At 33.2% G+C, this 19,057-nt stretch overlaps 1 protein-coding gene and 2 non-coding genes across 7 annotated transcripts in view; 1 reads left to right on the forward strand and 2 right to left on the reverse strand.

Annotated features, from left to right (window-relative positions):
• Window positions 1-14,471, forward strand: part of LOC105318169 (metal cation symporter ZIP14) — a 26,672-nt gene extending 12,201 nt beyond the window's left edge. For 4 of the 5 annotated variants that reach the window (XM_066084368.1, XM_066084366.1, XM_066084367.1 and 1 more), the window contains exons 5-11: window positions 2,571-2,699; window positions 3,046-3,120; window positions 6,627-6,848; window positions 7,714-7,936; window positions 9,514-9,701; window positions 9,958-11,921; window positions 12,096-14,471. In XM_066084368.1, the coding sequence (XP_065940440.1) occupies window positions 2,571-2,699; window positions 3,046-3,120; window positions 6,627-6,848; window positions 7,714-7,936; window positions 9,514-9,701; window positions 9,958-10,113 (993 nt within the window). In that variant the 3' untranslated portion in view covers window positions 10,114-11,921; window positions 12,096-14,471. The remainder of the gene's footprint in view (window positions 1-2,570; window positions 2,700-3,045; window positions 3,121-6,626; window positions 6,849-7,713; window positions 7,937-9,513; window positions 9,702-9,957; window positions 11,922-12,095) is intronic. The other variant, XM_066084370.1, reaches the window with a different exon arrangement.
• Window positions 14,472-14,921: 450 nt separating this feature from the next.
• Trnas-aga (transfer RNA serine (anticodon AGA)) lies at window positions 14,922-15,003 on the reverse strand. The gene has a single exon. It is a non-coding gene; the product is annotated as a tRNA-Ser (tRNA).
• A 1,556-nt stretch (window positions 15,004-16,559) lies between these two features.
• On the reverse strand, window positions 16,560-16,641 carry Trnas-aga (transfer RNA serine (anticodon AGA)). The gene has a single exon. It is a non-coding gene; the product is annotated as a tRNA-Ser (tRNA).
• Between the last annotated feature and the right edge of the window lie 2,416 nt (window positions 16,642-19,057).

Consider the following 19,057-nt stretch of genomic DNA (forward strand, 5'->3'; position numbering starts at 1 on the left):
TCTGTCGTCTGCATGTAATTCCTTTGATTGATACACATGTAAACATTACTAACAAAACCATTGGGGTTACACGGAACAGCCGTCAAAATGACGTAGATCATCTCTCTATAGGAGAAACGATCTTTAGAAATACTGGGCTGTTAGCAGAATAGAAATAAAGTTCTTGTTTTCGTGAATGTTGCAGGATAACCTCCTCGGTCTCGAAATGTTGTTTAAAATATAAATGCCTCGGCTTTTATATTTCAAAACAACATATATCTCAACCTCAGAGGTTATTTTGCAACGTTCACGATAACTCGTACTTTATTTCTTAATTAATTTTAGTATTTAATTCAGTAGTTCTTCATCATCAATTCTGGCAGAATTTTCAATTCTTCTAAAATATACTACACCTTCTTGATTGCGGTGCCAATTTTCGGGGTGTCCAGATTCACCACTTGATAAAAAGGGGGTGAAGTATAATCTAATTGATCTAATTTTGTTTTTAAAAAATGTGTATTTATTTATAACAAGACTAAGCGGTATAAACTAAAATGCTAGTTTGGATTCACAGTTGTTCAAATCAAAAGCAACGATGGGAAAATTGATTGATAATTGAGAGGGAATTCTGAGGCCAATCAATAAGTGGCCGGATTACGGGAGATAACTCTCACTAATCATGAGCAGTCGCTTGTTTTCATCGTGGCCAGTTAACAGAATAGACAAGATCAGGATCGCTCTGCATTTTTTAAACATAAAATGATTGGAAAATGTCAAGGGACTGAATAATTTCGCTGGATTGGACAACATGCCAGAATGCACAACATCTGGATTAAACAAGTTTTACTGTACATTTACATAAATGCATTGTCAATTTTTTATACCCCCACAAAAGAAGTTTATGGGGGTATATTGGAATCACTCTGTCTGTCTGTCTGTCCATCAGTCTGTCTTTCCGTCTGTCAGTCTGTAGACGCAACTTTGTACCCTCAGAAGCTCTATAGACTTTTTTACTACTGCATGGAATAGTCTGAAAATTTGTGTATATGTTGAACAGCATCTGGAGATGTGCACCTGCAATCTGAGCCATGGTTTAGGTGTCAATACAGTCTTAAATTTTACTGACTCTTAGATACTGTCTATAAATTTAATACTAACTTCTTGGGAAAATCCTTTTGACATCTTTTTAAATAAAACTTCATTTACAATCTAGTAGCATAAAACACATGTGCATCCAGCAAGGCTTGAGACTTTTTTTACATAGAAGTTACACATGTGCTTAAAAATTTCGGGGAAATTGATAATCTGTAAAATGGGCAGTGGTTTGTGGGTTATTTTATTACTATTTCATATAAACCAAAAGTTTCTATAATTATAAGGAAATATATTTATCATAAATAACAAAGTAATTCATTATTTTGAATAATGATTCTTGGAAGCTGTTTAAATTTAGTAGTCAAATAAATTGACAAAGTGACCCTATAGGGCATTAATGTAAATGAAATTCGAAATCATTGATAAGATTGTAGTGTTTTGGAAATTTTGAAAGTGTTTGTAATATTTGATTCTCCTTTTTACATTTAAATAATGGACGTATGCAAATATTGATAACGTTTTGTGAGTTTATCCAGGTTAATGCAAGCTCATCAAAGAAAAATCATAGTCATGTGGGATCAATTTTCTGAAATATCGAGTTGCATTGTACCATAGGAGAAAGTGAGGAAATTTTCAAATAACTTGTTGCATCTTCAAGACAAAGATTATAAACATATTCAAGATGTTAACCACAGAAGAGCTTTTCATGGATTTTTTCCTTTACTGCTATTAATAGGGAGGGATTTTTTTCACTATTTCATATTTTTCTCTTTAACAAATGAACAGATATCATCATGTTGGATACAGAAATTTCTAAATGTATTACATTATACCAGTATATATTTATATTAACTGGGAAATTCTGACAATTTTGATTTTTTTTATCATTGTAACTAAATTTGTTTTTTCAGTTCCGGATTGTTTTTTTTAAATATATGACTATCACAGAGTCTGACCTTTATGATTTTAATGTTATATTTTAATTACTTTAATTAAATTCATATTTGTCTCATTTGAAATTAGCATTGCGGGAGTATTAATCTCATTATTTCGTATATGTGCTTATAACGGGAGATATTTCTTTGCTGATTTTGTACGTTGACAAGGTGAAGGTCAGAAATTTTAAACAAGGGAATTAAACTCCTCTTTCTTATCATCATGATGCCATTGGCAATCAAATAAATCTGATGCTTATGAAACATCTGAATGTAACTGACACATTCTAAAGGGAAGGAAATTATAAATTTGAAATAAAAGCAAAGAATGATTGCGGCGGCTTGCCTTCATGTGTCTCCTTTCCCCAATATTTCTAGGGAATCTAGAAGTCATATTTATTGTTATTAGTAACAAATAAGATGTATTGATGGTGGAATATTGATGTTAAACGAGCAAACTTGAGTCAGAGCTTTTATAAGAATGGAATCTATAACAAGAAAAAATAAAGTATTAAGCAATGCACACTCGACGCTCAAAACTATTGTTTCTTTTCTCTTCAGGCATTTGGGTTTCTCCAGGATCCCGCTGGTAACCATGACTACCTGTGGAAGGCCCTCACTGTGGGGGGCGGGGTTTATCTCTTTTTCCTAATCGAAAGAATTCTAAAAATAGTTCTCCAAGTCAGAAAGGTAGGTAAAAAAAAAATCAATAGTTATTCAAGTCAACAATTAAGGCACTTGTAAATGTAAGTCTTAAGCATGTTTCTGCATTTCATTATATGATTATCAAATAACTGAATGAACTATTTCTTAATTGATCATTCATAAACAACTGCACATCATCAAAAATACAAACAGTGGTATTTACTGAATGAAAATGTAATGTCTGATATTAGCCTGCTTTCTTTATTGTCAAGAGATTGGCAATGAATTGAATTCCTTAGTAATCTTATGGACTGCTGCATGATTGTGTATAATGCTGGCCTGCTTGTTGTATGTAACCCTTCATGGCCGTTGTTTCCCTCCATTTGTACAGAGGAAACCAGCTCGAGCTCACTATTCAGATGCTCAAACAGACTCCAACGAGTTCGACAAGCCATTTCTTCCAGAGGTAAATAACTTGTCTATTGTGACCTATATTCAAGCAATTCAAACATGGATACAGTTGACATACCTGTATAGCATTGATTGCTAGGAGGTATATAGTACTTAAACCTCAGAGAATCAGGTTTAGCAACCCTGTGTGATAGCTCCCACTTATTTGAGTGAAACAAGTACAAAATACCTAAAATCTACATCCCAAGGGAACAGAAAAAGTATCTGATACTGCACTGACATAAAGTATCCAAAGTTTCTGTCATCTATTTGAAAACTTGACATAAACTTATTATGTTTTTATACACAAAGTACTGTATACAGGGTTATTTTCACTTCATGTAATTTTCACCATTCTACACTAAGTTGTCTTGCAAACAGTTTTGCTCTGTCTTGAATTCGCCCAGACACAGTTGTGTTTAAAGAGAAATAATATGAGACATAGGAATTCTCCCAGTCTTAAATTCACCCGCTGACAACGAGGATGAGAGGGGCAAAAATAAAACGGGGGCGAATATTTCCCTATATACAGCATCTGATCTATGCAATCATTACTCTATCATTGAAGCGATAATGTGGTTTCATTAATATTCGGTATACCATGCAACATTTGTATATTTTGTTGTTGACTTGATCTACAAAATTGAATGTTCATTATTTAAACTTAAGGTCAATTTCTACTGATACATGATTGTAGATACATGTATATATTCATTGTTCATGAATTTATGTATCCTTGGAACTGTGATTTTCTTTTTATTTCCATCCACAAAAATTTATGTCCACCAATAGTATAGAAACCACATTACATGTATTTTATTATTACACAAGGTATCATATATCCTCATTGTTTTTATTGACCCACTACACTTCCAAAGAATAACACCATATTGATTGATATAGTGCATACAGTGTCTGATATCTACACTGATATCTACAAAATATTTGGTTGATACACATAATGTCTGTCATAATCGGATAACATAAAGCATTTTATATCTACCGTTATCATCTATTGCTGTGAAGTTTGTATGAAATCAGATTTTCACTAAGTTTTAGTCTTATAGTAAATTGCCATGTCTACCTCTAAGTCTAATAAAATCAGTATATCCTTGTAGCTATTATTATTCTATTCTCCTGTGTATTCCAAACAAAGCAGGTAGGGTCATTTCCACATGGTAGTGTAATAGTGTGTATAAGTTATATAATAGGCTCAGTATTGCCACGCTTCTACAAGCACCTACTGTAGCATTAGCTAGTGGGTTAACCCTTTAGCTCGGTCGGTAGACCGTTGGTTTTTAGACTGAAGGGTCCTGGGTTCGAGCCTAGTTGTCGTCATTCCTTCTCCTCTATTACAATAAGTTATATTGCTGTTAAGAACATTGTACCTCGGCCAGTTTTTTATATTTTATGTAACAGATCTGTATCTGTGGCTACATATATATTATATTAGTATAACAATGTTATTAGTATAACAATGTGCCTGTACAGTGCATGAAGTGAGAATGCTCCTTAAGTTGACCTTATCATTGTGTTGTGACCCTGACCCAACCTCAGGTTTTCTTATGCTTAATTCAAGTTTTTATTGCATGCAAATCAAATCTCTCTTTCCAGTCATGAACTTTTGAGTTTTGTTTTTTGAAATGTAATGTTTGGTTTATTGAATTGCAGCCTCCATCAAGGCGACAAAAGACTTTATGATATCGATACATCTGCACCTCATAATATTCAAAGAATGATTCCTTCTTACATGTACTTGTACTTATATTTATATAATATTTAGCAATTGTATGATTAAATATTAGAGAGGTCATTAATGAAATGTATTGAACTATACATTACAAAAAAGATTCATGGTGACATCCCAGACAAAGATATTGGAAAATGTATATTGATATTGTGAAATATGCATTCTCTGACCATGACATAAATTCCTCTTGAATATGAACCAAAATAAGTCTATACAATTAACAGACTATCTAATTATAAAATATATAATGATATATTAAATATAAAATTGATCTAAATTACTCCTTATTTTGTACAAAGTAATAGGTCAGTCCATAAAAGGAATTATCGAAATTTACAAAGAAACCAGAAAGCAAGTCTATACCTTTCAACATTTCATAAATTAATAAAATTATTAGCAATATACCACTTCCTGTGGCTTCAAGTTTTGTATGAAATGCTTTGATCATGTAAACTTTGAATGACTTGACAAAATAATGTTGTTTTCTTCAGAAAAGCAAACTTTTTAATCAGAAATCATTTGTTGAAGTAACAGAGATGCCAGAATGAATTCTGTGCCACCTCATGAGCTGTCGCTGCATTCTGTCAGCCATTCCATTCATATTTGTAATTTATCCTATCACGTCTTCATTTCATTTTATAGCAAACAATCGTTTCCTGATGAAAAGTTCCTGGTTTTTTTTTTAACATATTTAGATATCAGACATTGTATAGAGTACAAGTCCATTAATTTCAACATCATTAATTAATCAGCAGTATCAAACCCTGTAGCTTGTTTTGTGTGGAATGCTTTGATCATCAAAACTTTAAATATTAAAAAATTAACAAGATAATGTTGGCGGTTCCTTCAAAGGAACAAGCTTTTAAATCAGAAATAATTTGTCAAAGTAAACAAAATTTGAATTTCGTTGCAACTATTTAAGTGCTTTCTCACTGCATTCCGTCGGCCATTCGATTGTTGGCCATAATGATTCTATTCATGTCTGTGATTTATTTAATCACGTACATCTTCATTTCCTAGAAGTAACTTTTTTAAAGCAAAAAAAAAATTGAATCCCTGATAAATGGTCTTAGCATTTCTGTACATTATCTGTAACATGGGAAATATGGAGACGAATGCAGGAAGACATTCATTATGAAGGAGTGACCTTTTCTTGACATTGGAAAAATTGCATGTCATTTTGCTTTATGAGCTGGTCCATTGGTACCTAGAACAATGATAAAAATAATGTAACAAAAACAATGTAATTAATCATTGAAGGCATTGGTCAAGGTAATGAGCAAATATATACTGTAACATTAAGCCAGGTACAAATGAAGCCAGGTTTTGTTGATAAAAAATATTGATAACTGTCTGGCATTGAATTATATAAATCATGGTTTTTACAAAGAAAGGAGATTTTCAGTTAGCTGTAAACATTTTATTGAAAGCTTTTCCAGAAACTGGTGAACATGTATCCTGTGGTTATAAAAAATATTGACAACTTCTGAAATTGCATTATAAAGCTCTTTTTATGAAAAAAAAGTTTTCCAATAGGTATAAACATTTCATTTGAAGCTTTTCCAAAAAACATGGCGATTCTGGTGAAGCTTGTTTTAGAGAGTAAGGATTTCAAATTTTATTGGTAAAAAAATATGTTAGCAACATAATCTTCCATTGGATTATGAACTTCTTTTCTATCTAATGAAACAAAAGAGTGTTTGAACAGGTATAAGTATCTAATTTGCACCTTTCTCAGAAATTTGAGGTAACACTTATGAATCCTGTTTCAGAGAGAAAAAGACGCAGACGGCAGTAATACGTACGTAGTACACAACAAGAGTAGTGGGGCCACCATAAAGACCCAGACACCGACCACGGACCGACAGAAGTACAGTGACACCTCGACCCTACCCACAGACTCACTCAAACACTCGACTGAGTCCAGACAGGAACTCAAGGCCAGCTTCTTCCAGGGCAGTCAGGACACCCTGTGTACTCTGTCTAAAGATAAGGTCAGTCTGTCTGTCTGTTTGTCCGTCAGTCTGTTTGTCTGTTTGTTTGTCCATCTGTGTTTCTCTGTCTGCCCTTCTGTCTGTCAAACTGTTCATCTCTGTGTTTAAACTGTCTAAAGACAAAGTTGGTACATCTGTCTGTTTGTTTTTCTGTCTGTCTGTCTGTCTGCAATCATAATCTGTGTACACTGTCAGAACACCAGGTCAGTATGTCTGCCCATTTCTCTGTCTGTCTTAAAAATACTTGTTGCATTAAGATGGTATGGGACACCTCCATATTGTGACATAACTTTTATCAAAATAAACAATGAAATCAAATATAATTTTATATCATTATTTACCACCAAAATCGTTATCTATCAGCGTAGTGCTCTTGGTCTGATCGTTAGCTATGAATCTGTGAGTCAAAAGTTTGAATCCCACTGGATCTTTATAACTTTTCCCTTTCTAAACAATTTTAACTATTTTGTTGTGGTCAAATACGGTGAAATTTGAAAACATTTAAAGTATTTTGATTTTTAATGTACTTTTATCCACGATATCGACAGGTGTCGCATAACACCTTAAATGACAAGATGGTGGTCATTTAGCTGGATGTATTGATGTTTACTAAACTGACAACAATTGATTTTTATTAATCTTAATAAGAATGCAGTAATGTATGGAAATTTCAGATTTATGTATGATCACTTCATCTTATTTTACAAGCATAATTCATCATGTTCATTGTGGGAGCATTTATTGTAGAACAAACATGGGCCTTCATTAATCTTCATGTTCAATCTTATTTCTGATACCCATATTTTGCATGAAGAATAATCAAGCATCTATTTTATTAGAGTTACATCAGTTCTGTTTATTTTAGGACAGCAAAGTGGAGAATGGAAGTTCCTCCAGCGAAGATGAACCGGTCATCATCCAGCAGGAGCGAGGAGAAGTCAAGACCATCGCATGGATGATAATATTTGGAGACGGACTCCACAACTTTCTGGATGGGCTGTCGATTGGAGCTGCCTTCACGGACAGTATCTTTGCCGGGATGAGTATATCGCTGGCCGTTATATGTGAGGAGCTACCTCATGAGTTAGGTAACCTACAAGTTAGATTTCTTCCGAAACTCATAAGTATCTTGAAATCTGCTGCCCCAAAACCCTTCCTCTTCCTGTTTTTCAGTAAAACAATTAGCAGGTCTGGAAGATGATTTAATTTGGGTTTTTTTTTAACTTGTGAAGGGGTCCCTGGTAAGGTTACATGATGTAATTTGTTTGCCTTCTTTAAGTAGGTGTATTAGGTGGTTTTCCCAACTTGTTGAATTCATGGATGACATGCAGTTTGTTTGTCTTACCTGGGAAATTGGTGTAGGTGATTTTGCTAATTTGTTGAATTTAGTGATAATTAATACAATTTATTTTGTCTTCATGGGTGTAGATGATTTTGCTTATTTGTTGAATTAAGAGATGACTTTATAGAAATTGTTTCGTGTAGGTGATTTTGCTACGTAATATGATTCAGGGATGACTAATAATACAGTATGTTATGCTCCTCTTTGAAGAAGGGAGGACATATTGCATCACTACTGTCTGTCAGAAAGTCACTCCAAAAGTTTTGTCCATTTACTTTGTAGAGGTGGCAAATACTAAAATGAAATTTAGTCAACAGCTTTATTGTTAGGTCAAGTTCTGATTTGGGTACAATCAATCTATTTTTCACAGAGTGATGCTCCTTGCACTAAAAAAAATTGCAATTATTTGCAGTTTTCATTTTTTTTCTTCGCAGAGGTTAGACATACTGTAAAGATATTTGGTATGCAGATTTATCATTATAATATCAAGCTTAAGTTATGTTTTGGGTGCGATTGAGCAATTTTTAGGGGGCATAAGTGTTTCAAAACCATCTCTTGTTTTCTTAATTCCTGGCTCCGGGATCATGAAAATGTCTTAAATCTTAAGTCAGAATTAAGTCAATGAATTTGCACTTAAATTTTAAGATTGTTCTTAAAGTGGATCACAAAAAAATGACTTAGGGTTAAGTCTGAAATATTGTCTTAAATCTTAAGACTGCTATTAGGCAGACTTAAGTATACTTTAAGTATAAAGATTGTTACTAAGTAAGTTCAAAATGGCGACACTCAGATTTTTAAGAAGAAATGATCAGCAAAGAAATCAGCTCCCTCGTCTTCGGGTTTTCTATCTATAGTCTAAAGTTTTCCCTTTGCTATTGAAGTTATTTCCCTTTGTTAAAGTGAAAGTGTGTAAACACGTCTGTAAAATGACTGACATGTTACCCAGTAAGAAACTATGCTAATATTTATGTGAAGCATCTTTTAAATATAATTTTATAACTTTGTGATATATGACAATGTTTACAATGCAGCCGATAGGAATCTTCAAACGAAGAAGAGTTCCAATTTTTAACAAATTCGGTCGTAAAATCGCGTGAGTTACTATGACGTCTAAGCTAAGACAAATCTTAGCTAAGTTTTTTCTTAGATCGTTTTGTGATCCACTTAAGTAAGCAATCTTAATTAAGTCTAAATCTTAGATTTAAGACAAAATTCTGACTTAAATTTAAGACAGTTTCATGATCCCGAAGCCTGTAGGTGACTCTGCTACCCAGTCGAAATCAAGGATGACTTTATACAATTTTGTTATTTTTGTTTGTGCAGGTGACTTTGCTATCCTGTTGAATTCAGGGATGACGGTAAAGAAGGCACTGATGTACAACTTCCTGTCGGCCTGCATGTGTTACCTGGGGCTGGTCCTGGGTCTGATCGTCGGTGCTAACACCACCGCTCACACCTGGATCTTTGCCATCGCCGGCGGGATGTTCCTCTACATCTCTCTGGTCGACATGGTAGGGCACAAACAATCCAATTTACAATTGTTCATTAGAATGCATCTCCATGCAATAGTTCAAAAGCTCAAGTTTTTGTAATTTCCACCAAATTTATCATAGAGAGTAGCTCAATATAAATGTTGGGTTTGGTTTTTTTTGCAATTTGACTGTTCTGTAGGGCTTTACCCTTGGTATGAATTTTTTGGAGAAATTTCCAAATAGATTTACCATTACGTAAAAAATAAAGATTCCTGTGACTTTGACCTATTTTTAGATGCCGGAGATGAACAGTGCAGCAGAGAACGAGGAATACCGTAAGATGTTTGGGACGGCCTGGATCTTCGTCGTACAGAATGTGGGCATGCTCTGTGGGTTCGGGGTCATATTCATCATGGCGCTGTATGGAAGCCAGATCAATATAGGAGACTAACGCCTAGGATTGAGGGTCCATTTCTACTTGGTGCCAAGAATGGCCTGGCATTCAAGCTGATGCATTTTCTTGTTGTATCATAGCATTCATATCATTCAATACACGTTATACAGGGTTTTAAAAGACCACAATTAATTGATATAAGTCTATTCATGTACAAGTTTGCAATTGAGATGTGCGTTGATGAGTACATGGCTGGGATCGTACAAACCTGAGACATTCAAATTGATATAAGATATGTTTGTTAAATACTTCATTTATAATCGTAGCAGACCTGAAATATAAATATTACAGGGCTGAGATGTAATCATAGCAGGCCTCAGATATATTACAGGATTAATGTAAAATGTGTAAGAAAGTTCAGGAAACAGTCCTGGGAAAAGTTATTGAAGTGCTTTAGAAGATGGTACAGTTTATTCAATAGTGTTAGCAGTGTTAAACAGATCTTTGTTAATCCGTATGTCTGTCAGTAGAACTCTGATTGATAAATGACCAAAGTCACGCACACATCTCAGGGAGCTAGCCAGGTATCAAACATTGTAATTCATACAATACATAAATTACTGCACACCTCTGATGTATATCATACAATACATAAATTACTGCACACCTCTGATGTAATTCATATACATAAATTACTGCGCACCTCTGATGTAATTCATACAATACATAAATTACTGCACACCTCTGATGTAATTCATATATTATACATAAATTACTGCACACCTCTGATGTAATTCATACAATACATAAATTACTGCACACCTCTGATATAATTCATACAATACATAAATTACTGCACACCTCTGATGTAATTCATACCAGGTATAACTCATTGCACACCTCTTGTTTGTTTAATTGTCCAATATGGAGATCTCCCTTCTCATTGTAAATTAAGTTAAGGTTTACACACTTGTCTACAATCGTTTTGTGTGAAGACTTTAAAGTAAACATTTAAAGTTATCATTTAAGAATGATTTAGAAAAGATGAATATTAATCATTTAATTAATAATAATTTTGTAAAGTTGAATGTAATTTATTGATGAGTGTAAAATGTATGTACTAGCATTTTTAAAGAAATGATTTACTTACTTTTGATAGTAATTATGATCACTGTAAAAAGCAGCTAGATTTCAAAATGCTGCAAAGATTTACATGTACATGTACAAATTGTGACATTTATATACAAATATCTGTAATTTTTTGATTTAGAGGTTTTGAATGTTATATATTTATTAGATTAGTGTTACATTAATTTATGAGTGTCCACTTAGCGTTAATTTTCAAGTGTAAAATGTTACTTTGATAAATTACTTATAAGCTTGATTTTATGCAAGAACAATGTGAAACAACAATTCTAAACATGAAAGCTGTTACATTATTACATTTACATATACATTTATTGACAAGTGTAAGCTGTAACACTGATCAGTTTTAGTGTGGTGTTAATATACAAGAACTGTAGTGTAAGTGGATGTTTTACGAGTTTAAGCACAGAATATCACACCGTGACCGTATACTTTAACAATTCTTTCTTTGAAAATGATCTGTAAAAGGTTTCAGATTCATGTAATGTAATTGCTATATATTGAAATTTGTCCTCAACAATCTGATAAACTTGGAGTATTAATCTAACATTAACTCTTCAAATGGATGAGTTATTAATAGGAAAAGTATTTATTCCGCATGGCTCTTTTGATAGAAGAATAATATAATTTGTATAAGTAGAGTGTGTTTAATGTTTCCTCAACAACAGCTGTGTTGACAGTGCGATGTTATTATTGTTTGTTATTATTGTTATTATAAGGCATGCGCGGATCTAGAGGGGGGGTCGGGGGGGTCCCGACCCCCCCTGGAAAATGAAAATTTATTAAATTTACATAGTAAAATTATCGCGAAAATATGCCTCGGACCCCCCCTGGCAAACACAATTATCCTTCGGACCCCCCCTGGAAAAAATTTCTGGATCCGCGCATGTAAGGTTACTTAATGATCTGACCCTATTTATTTATGATATAACATTATACTTCCTCTACAGTTTCTATTGATAAGATCAAAAGTTCTTGGACTCTCTAGATCACCATTCTATACACCGTGTCCACATTGTGTTACATTAATACATATATGTTGATGTTGTGAAGGTCTTATTAATCACATTAAGGGATGCATGTATATATTGATAGATTTTATGATCTTGTGTAAGCTTAATCAATGGACAGGATTTCGTCTCTCGGACAAGCACTGATCAGTGATACCCATTCAAACCTTAGACATCGCTTTATCTGGTCTTATGATCCATGCCTGTCCACAAGACATGATTGTAGTCAAATTCTTCTAATCCAAGTCATGTATCAATAGCTCATTAACCTGTCCAGTTTTTGGATTTTATTGTTCACTTTTTCGACTACAATGACCTGACTGTTTGCTTCTCGACTGATCCTGTTTTAACTTTAGCCACTTTTTTTTTTTTTTACGAAAATGAAGTATTTTCTTTTCTTTTTCATAAGTACGACATGTACATGTACTTACATTTTATTTTTGTCAATGATGACATGTTTACAATTTATTGATCTGAGTGGAGAACCCCTCATCCCAGTGCCAGTATTCACATAATAGACCATGTACATATATAGACCATGTACATTATATAGAAGGTGTACATTATATAGACCATGTACATTATATAGAAGGTGTACATTATATAGAACTTGTACAGTACTGTTGTTAATGAACAAACTCAGCAGTCACATGGTTTGAAGGGCTTAGATTATTTTGTTGATGGTTTGGGTTTATTTTTTATTTACCAGTATTTTAGTGTGTTGTTTCTAGTCAGATCATTCGAATACAATGTGTACAAGTCTGTCATCCTAGAACACTGCACAGGTCTTGTAATCTAACGTATATGTACTAGGTCATAATAGGAGAGTTAAGTCATTGCATTGCTTTCAGGTTATCCTAGTGCAGTGTTTGTATAAGTCATTCAAATCCTCTAGTACAGTGTATAAGTCAAACAAGTCATCTAGTACAGTATATAAGTCATTCAAGTCATCTAGTACAGTGTATAAGTCATTCAAGTCATCTAGTACAGTGTATAAGTCATTCAAGTCATCTAGTACAGTGTATAAGTCGATCAAGTCACCTAGTACAGTGTATTTAAGTCATTCAAGTCACCTAGTACTGCATATATGATGTTAGAGTCATCTTGTACAGTGTATAAAGTTGATTAAGTCATCCGAGCTTTGTGTGTAAGGTTGTCAAGTTATCCATATACTATGTTTAAATCAGTCATGATCAAGTTGTCCTAGTACAGTGTACACGTCTATTATCCTAGTGCATTGTTTAAGTCATTCAATCATCTGGTATAGTGCTTTTGGCACAAAGCAGTTTCTGCTTATTTGAAAATTTAGTATATGTATAATTATCAATAAATGATAAATTAGTTACTGCCAGATTTTGTCTATGGGGAAGACCCTTGTGAGGGCTTTATATGACTGGATAATAATATTATCAGATAATAATTATCCTTTGTCATTGAAATTTTAATTTTGAATATGACCTACACTATATAACTTGCTTATCACAATCAACTTTTGTTTGTTATATCAATACCCCTTGTTAATGGAAATGCACGGGGGTGGGGGGGGGGGGGGGGGGGGGGTTATGTGTCTTTTTGTGTTTGATGTTTGTTGTGTATGTTAAACCTTTTATATCAAATGCTTATACTACTGGGCCTTTTGAAGGACAATTATATACCTTAATTAGTTTTGAATGCATTTGGATCAAGTATTGCTCCACTTGGCTATTTTTGAGTCAGGTGATATACTTTGTCTTAATTGTAATCACAAACCAGCTTCAACAATTGTAAAGAAATCATTCTCCAGTATTTGTGATATAAATTGTATAATATATAATTATATATTTACATACAAGACATGTTAGTATGACGGCCAAATAGAATCACTTTAACAGAACTTGACTCATTGTTGCCGCTTTGAATTTTTTATCAAAGCTGAATTTTTTTAGTGTTTGGTGTCTTGTATGTGTATTTGTTTCCAATGTATAATTAGTATGTTTACATAAGTAACCTTAAAAGATCATGCTGTTGCCCCTGTATTGTCCAACCCTTACACTAATGCATTCCATTCTAACAGCTTTTATTTGACTTCTCCCAGAAAAAAAATTTTTTTACTAGAACATGTATCCTTATTTTGATTCAGTTTTGGTAACATTTACTCAAGGCTGCCAAGCAGCCTTTCCCTGGAGTTACAGAGAATCTGTCAATTTGTTTACATTGTGTAAATGTAAGGCTGGATGAATGATACATTGAATTCAAAAGAAATAAATCATGAAAAATATATCATCTATTATTTTCTTATCAATTTATTTGCGTACCAGCATTTTTTATTATATATACTGTTTTTTTTATCCTTTAAAGAATATATAGGACTTGGTACCCCACCAAAAGTCTGACTAAGTTAATATGTTTGTGTTTCTGTGTTTATCAAAGACCAACCTTTTCATAACAATATGCAGAGAAATCAGTGAACTAGGAATAAATTCAAAATTAGTAAATTTAATCAAGGATGAAAAAAAATGCCATGTAAACAACCCATAGATCATTTATGTTTACACATAAATAATGAGGGACGAACCATTGAGTGATTATATTATTTATTATATTTATAATATATATTGTGTGTGTGTATATTTAAAAGCTAAGCTTAAATAATTAAAACAGTTTGGCATAGAAAATATGAAATGCAGGTAGTCTTTTTTTAGATTAAAGAAAAAAGGTGGAAAAAATTCGCGTTGTCGGCAGGATTCGAACCTGCGCGGGGAGACCCCAATGGATTTCTAGTCCATCGCCTTAACCACTCGGCCACGACAACTCATACTTAGGGAGATGATAAATTCTTTTAAGTTGAGTAAGTAGGTTACCGAGGGCGTTAAATACTTGTGTGTTAAAGATCGATACAGGAGACAAAGTCTTTATTAAGTGTGTTTAAGATTTATTACTTTTTTTTCATAAACCGTTTACTAGTATTACAACACACAAACCGTGGTGCAATGACCTAAACAATGCATATTCATATCCCTAATATACATATCAATGATTAAAGGTATTATGCATATGCATATACTTTAAAACCCCAAGCACCTGTGTTTATTAGGAGACAATTTTGTGTTTTATTTCATTATCTCTTTTATTATGAGTTATCTTAATTTATTGACCATTCTCTCAAAATAAAAGCATTATAGTAATGATTTACATATCTCCCCTTCGAAGAGCGGCTTCGTTAAAAGATATTAACATATACTTACTGTTTAAATCAAACCCTTGGGCATTTTACTCTATTTATAGGGAATTGTAATACATATGTTGATAAACAGACGCAGACACTTGGGGTAATTTAAGTTGTGGTTTTGTAAACAGTGATGAATTTATGAATAGTCTCCTAACTTTTAAAATAATTTCTAGCAACATTTTCCCAAATTTATTTTTTTTTTTTTTTTTTTTTTTTAATTTTCCATAATTTATTTCAAATTTCAACAGAAATACAATATCAAATATAGCTTAAACATTAGTATTACACAAGATATAATGTATATATACAATCTTTTCCACAAAGACAAGAGACAAGGGATTCACACACATAGTCCAGTTCTTTGAACCCCTTGTCTTCCAACTGGAGGACTGCAACCCCCAGAATGTGGAATAAAAATTGATGAATGCATAAAGTTACATAATATAATTACTTAAAGTAAAGTACATATCATCAGTTTCCCAAATTTAAATTAAAAAAAAATGAATTTTGAAGGATTCACCCTCCCTCCTCACCACTTTGCATGTTTAACATTATGGGGAATCTAACAAAATAACCATTGAAATAGAAGTGTTAGTAAGTTCTTCGCACCCCCACCCCCTCGCCCACGTATTAGAATTCTGAATGGCAAATCTTTTTGGTGAATTGGTGATTTACGCAAAGCTGACATTCATTTCTTACTTCAGTAATATATTTACAAATATAGCCTTAATGTGCGAATTTATAATTTTTTCTGTGTGTGTGTGTGTGTGGGAGGGGGGGGGGGGTTCCGAGGCATATTTTTGGCTATTTTACTAAGTAAATTTAAGAAATTTGAATTTTTCGGGGGGGGGGGGGGGGTCCAGACCCGACCCCCTCCCCTTCTCAGAAATTACAACTTCTCGAAATCGTAAAAATCTTAATCCGTGGAGGGAGGCCGATTTCATCTTAATTCACTTTTTTATATGTAAATTTAAGAAAAATGTTTGCTGCGAGAAAAATTATCCCTGCCCTCCCTTCTGTTGCTACGTGCCTGTTAGAGGTAGAATTAAATGCACTCATCATCTGATCTGAGTATTTATTGATATCAAATGTACACACTGGTACGTGGCATATGAGGCACATTTTAATAAAAACATTCGCGTTGTCGGCAGGATTCGAACCTGCGCGGGGAGACCCCAATGGATTTCTAGTCCATCGCCTTAACCACTCGGCCACGACAACTCATATATCCTTCGGAACGGTGGGATCGGTATACCGTTTCATTAAGTGACAGTCGAAAGTGAATTTTCGTGCGGTTTTATGAATTAAAAATGCAAAGCAAAATTTAAATTAGATACATACATTTTCTGCATGCCTGAGGTTATTCAAGTACAGCACTTTTGAAACTTACAAAATTAAAAATTATTTGTTTTGATTCATGGTGAATTCTTGATAATTAAAATAAAACAGTTTGTAACATTGATTAGTTAAAAAAAAAGTATTTTCTCCTTTTATTTTATTTACCGAAAAACTATGAGTATCGTAAATGATCAATCGCTGCATTTGGGTTTTGAATTAAAATTGTTCTTTTAAAATCTACTCTCTGCGATACTCGATACAAATGATCAAGCTTTAATAAGACTGATATCTTTAGTCAACTGAGTCCATGCCATGCACTCAGTTTTTTGAGAAAAACTTTTTTAGCCTTCCTGGAAAATTAAAATTTCTTAAATTCACATTTCGGTACCGAAAATTAAAGGCCTCCTCTACACCTGGCAACCCCCCCCCCCCCGCTCCCCGGGAAAATTTTCGTGATCCGTGCAAGCATATGTGCTTGGCATTATTACATGTACATGTAAATCTATAATTGGCAAATTAAGAAATTGAAATTGTAAATCTATAACATTTGTTTCTCTCTGGTTTGAGAGGGAATTATCAGTTTACATGCACAGTATAGCATAATTTGCATAATGATCGTCTTAATTACTGATTTTATCTTCCTGTCGTGCATTTTCCCGTCGGGTAGACGTGTACATGTGTACATTTAGATCACACACAGCCAATGGAAATTCTGGATTCAAAAGAGGAAATAGAGAAAAGGAAGTAACTTGTGATCATATCAATTATCGATTCACCGATCAGGGGCACGTCTTTGTTACAAAAGAAAAAAGTATTAACACGATTCAATAAAATAACACGTAAAGTTTTAAATGATTATACCAAAGCTCAGCTGATTCTATTATCTAATGAGATAAAAAAAAAAAAAGACCGTCCACCTGTAGGTTTTGATAAACATACATGTACAGTGTAATAATTAAGTCGACCAAAGTACAGTTCTATTAGTCCATTAATGTAAGTTGGTCAAAAAGTGTGCTGGACTCTCATTTTTTCTCAAATCAATTTGTGTATTTAAAATTATAAAAATAATATTAAGGGAATGTGTCTGTACACCTGAATGAATTTTGATGTACCATTTATTGAGAATTATTCCTGATTCATATAGTTTTAAAGATATTGCAATGTACATGGCGTACAACTATATGAATCAGGAATAATTTTTAATTCATAAAACCGCACGAAAATTCACTTTCGACTGTCACTTAATGAAACGGTATACCGATCCCACCGTTCCGAAGGATATATGAGTTGTCGTGGCCGAGTGGTTAAGGCGATGGACTAGAAATCGACATATGTTCCTTACCACCTTAAGGGGATGGGAGGGTTGCTTTGAATTTCTCTCAGGTTGGGATACATAAATCCTATTAGCCTACACAGTAGTCAATTTTCCCCTTTATTTAGTTGACTTAGTTTTGCATTAAAGCGAATATATTCACTTTTACAGGCCTATAATTAAATACGTATGTATTTATCATTCCAACATTATATTTACTAGGAAATTTTCTTCAACTCAGAAATGAAAAGTCCCCAAGGTGTTTTGGCCTTTGAACTTAGGAACGATAACCCTTACCTGAGGAACTTTCATACAAATAAAATCTAAAATATTTTTTGTATTTATTTGCAATGATTTTCATTCATTTTTTTATGTCACAGTTATCAAAATACATTTTCTTATAACATCAAGCAACTTTTTCAAATGATTTGTCAACGGAGTAAGAAAATATGAAAAATAATGTTTTGGGGAAATACTAAAAAAAATTGCAATAATATCATTTTTAAATGTTAAGAAGTGTTATATCTTTTTTTATGTGTCCGAAGGAAATATCCATCATATGACAAAAAAATTTCTCTCAATTTGTTAATAGCTAGCTTTTAAAAAAATATTTTACAAAAACACGAAAAAACATTTAAAAATTCTTTAAAAATACCTAGAGTATCCCTATCATCACTTTAATATTTGATAAGTATATGTTTTGTGGTCTTCTATTGAAAATTGGAATAAACTGTGGGTGTATAGAGCCACCTTAATGTAAAAAGACTGTAAAAAAATCAGTTGGTGGTCCCAATAAATTCATTATTGCCTCAAATTGACATGTTCAACAATAATCAGTTAGTTGTTTTTCACTGCTCGGTAATTTATATTCTAAGTTACTTTAAAAATCGATATAAGTGTCAAATGATGACCCGGTGCACTGAGGGGCACTTGCAGGGTATGCAGGATAAAAATAATGTCAAAATATGAATTATTTTAATTGTACGT

This window comes from Magallana gigas, chromosome 5, assembly GCF_963853765.1.
Source record: "Magallana gigas chromosome 5, xbMagGiga1.1, whole genome shotgun sequence".
In the NCBI taxonomy this organism is placed as follows: Eukaryota; Metazoa; Mollusca; class Bivalvia; order Ostreida; family Ostreidae; genus Magallana; species Magallana gigas.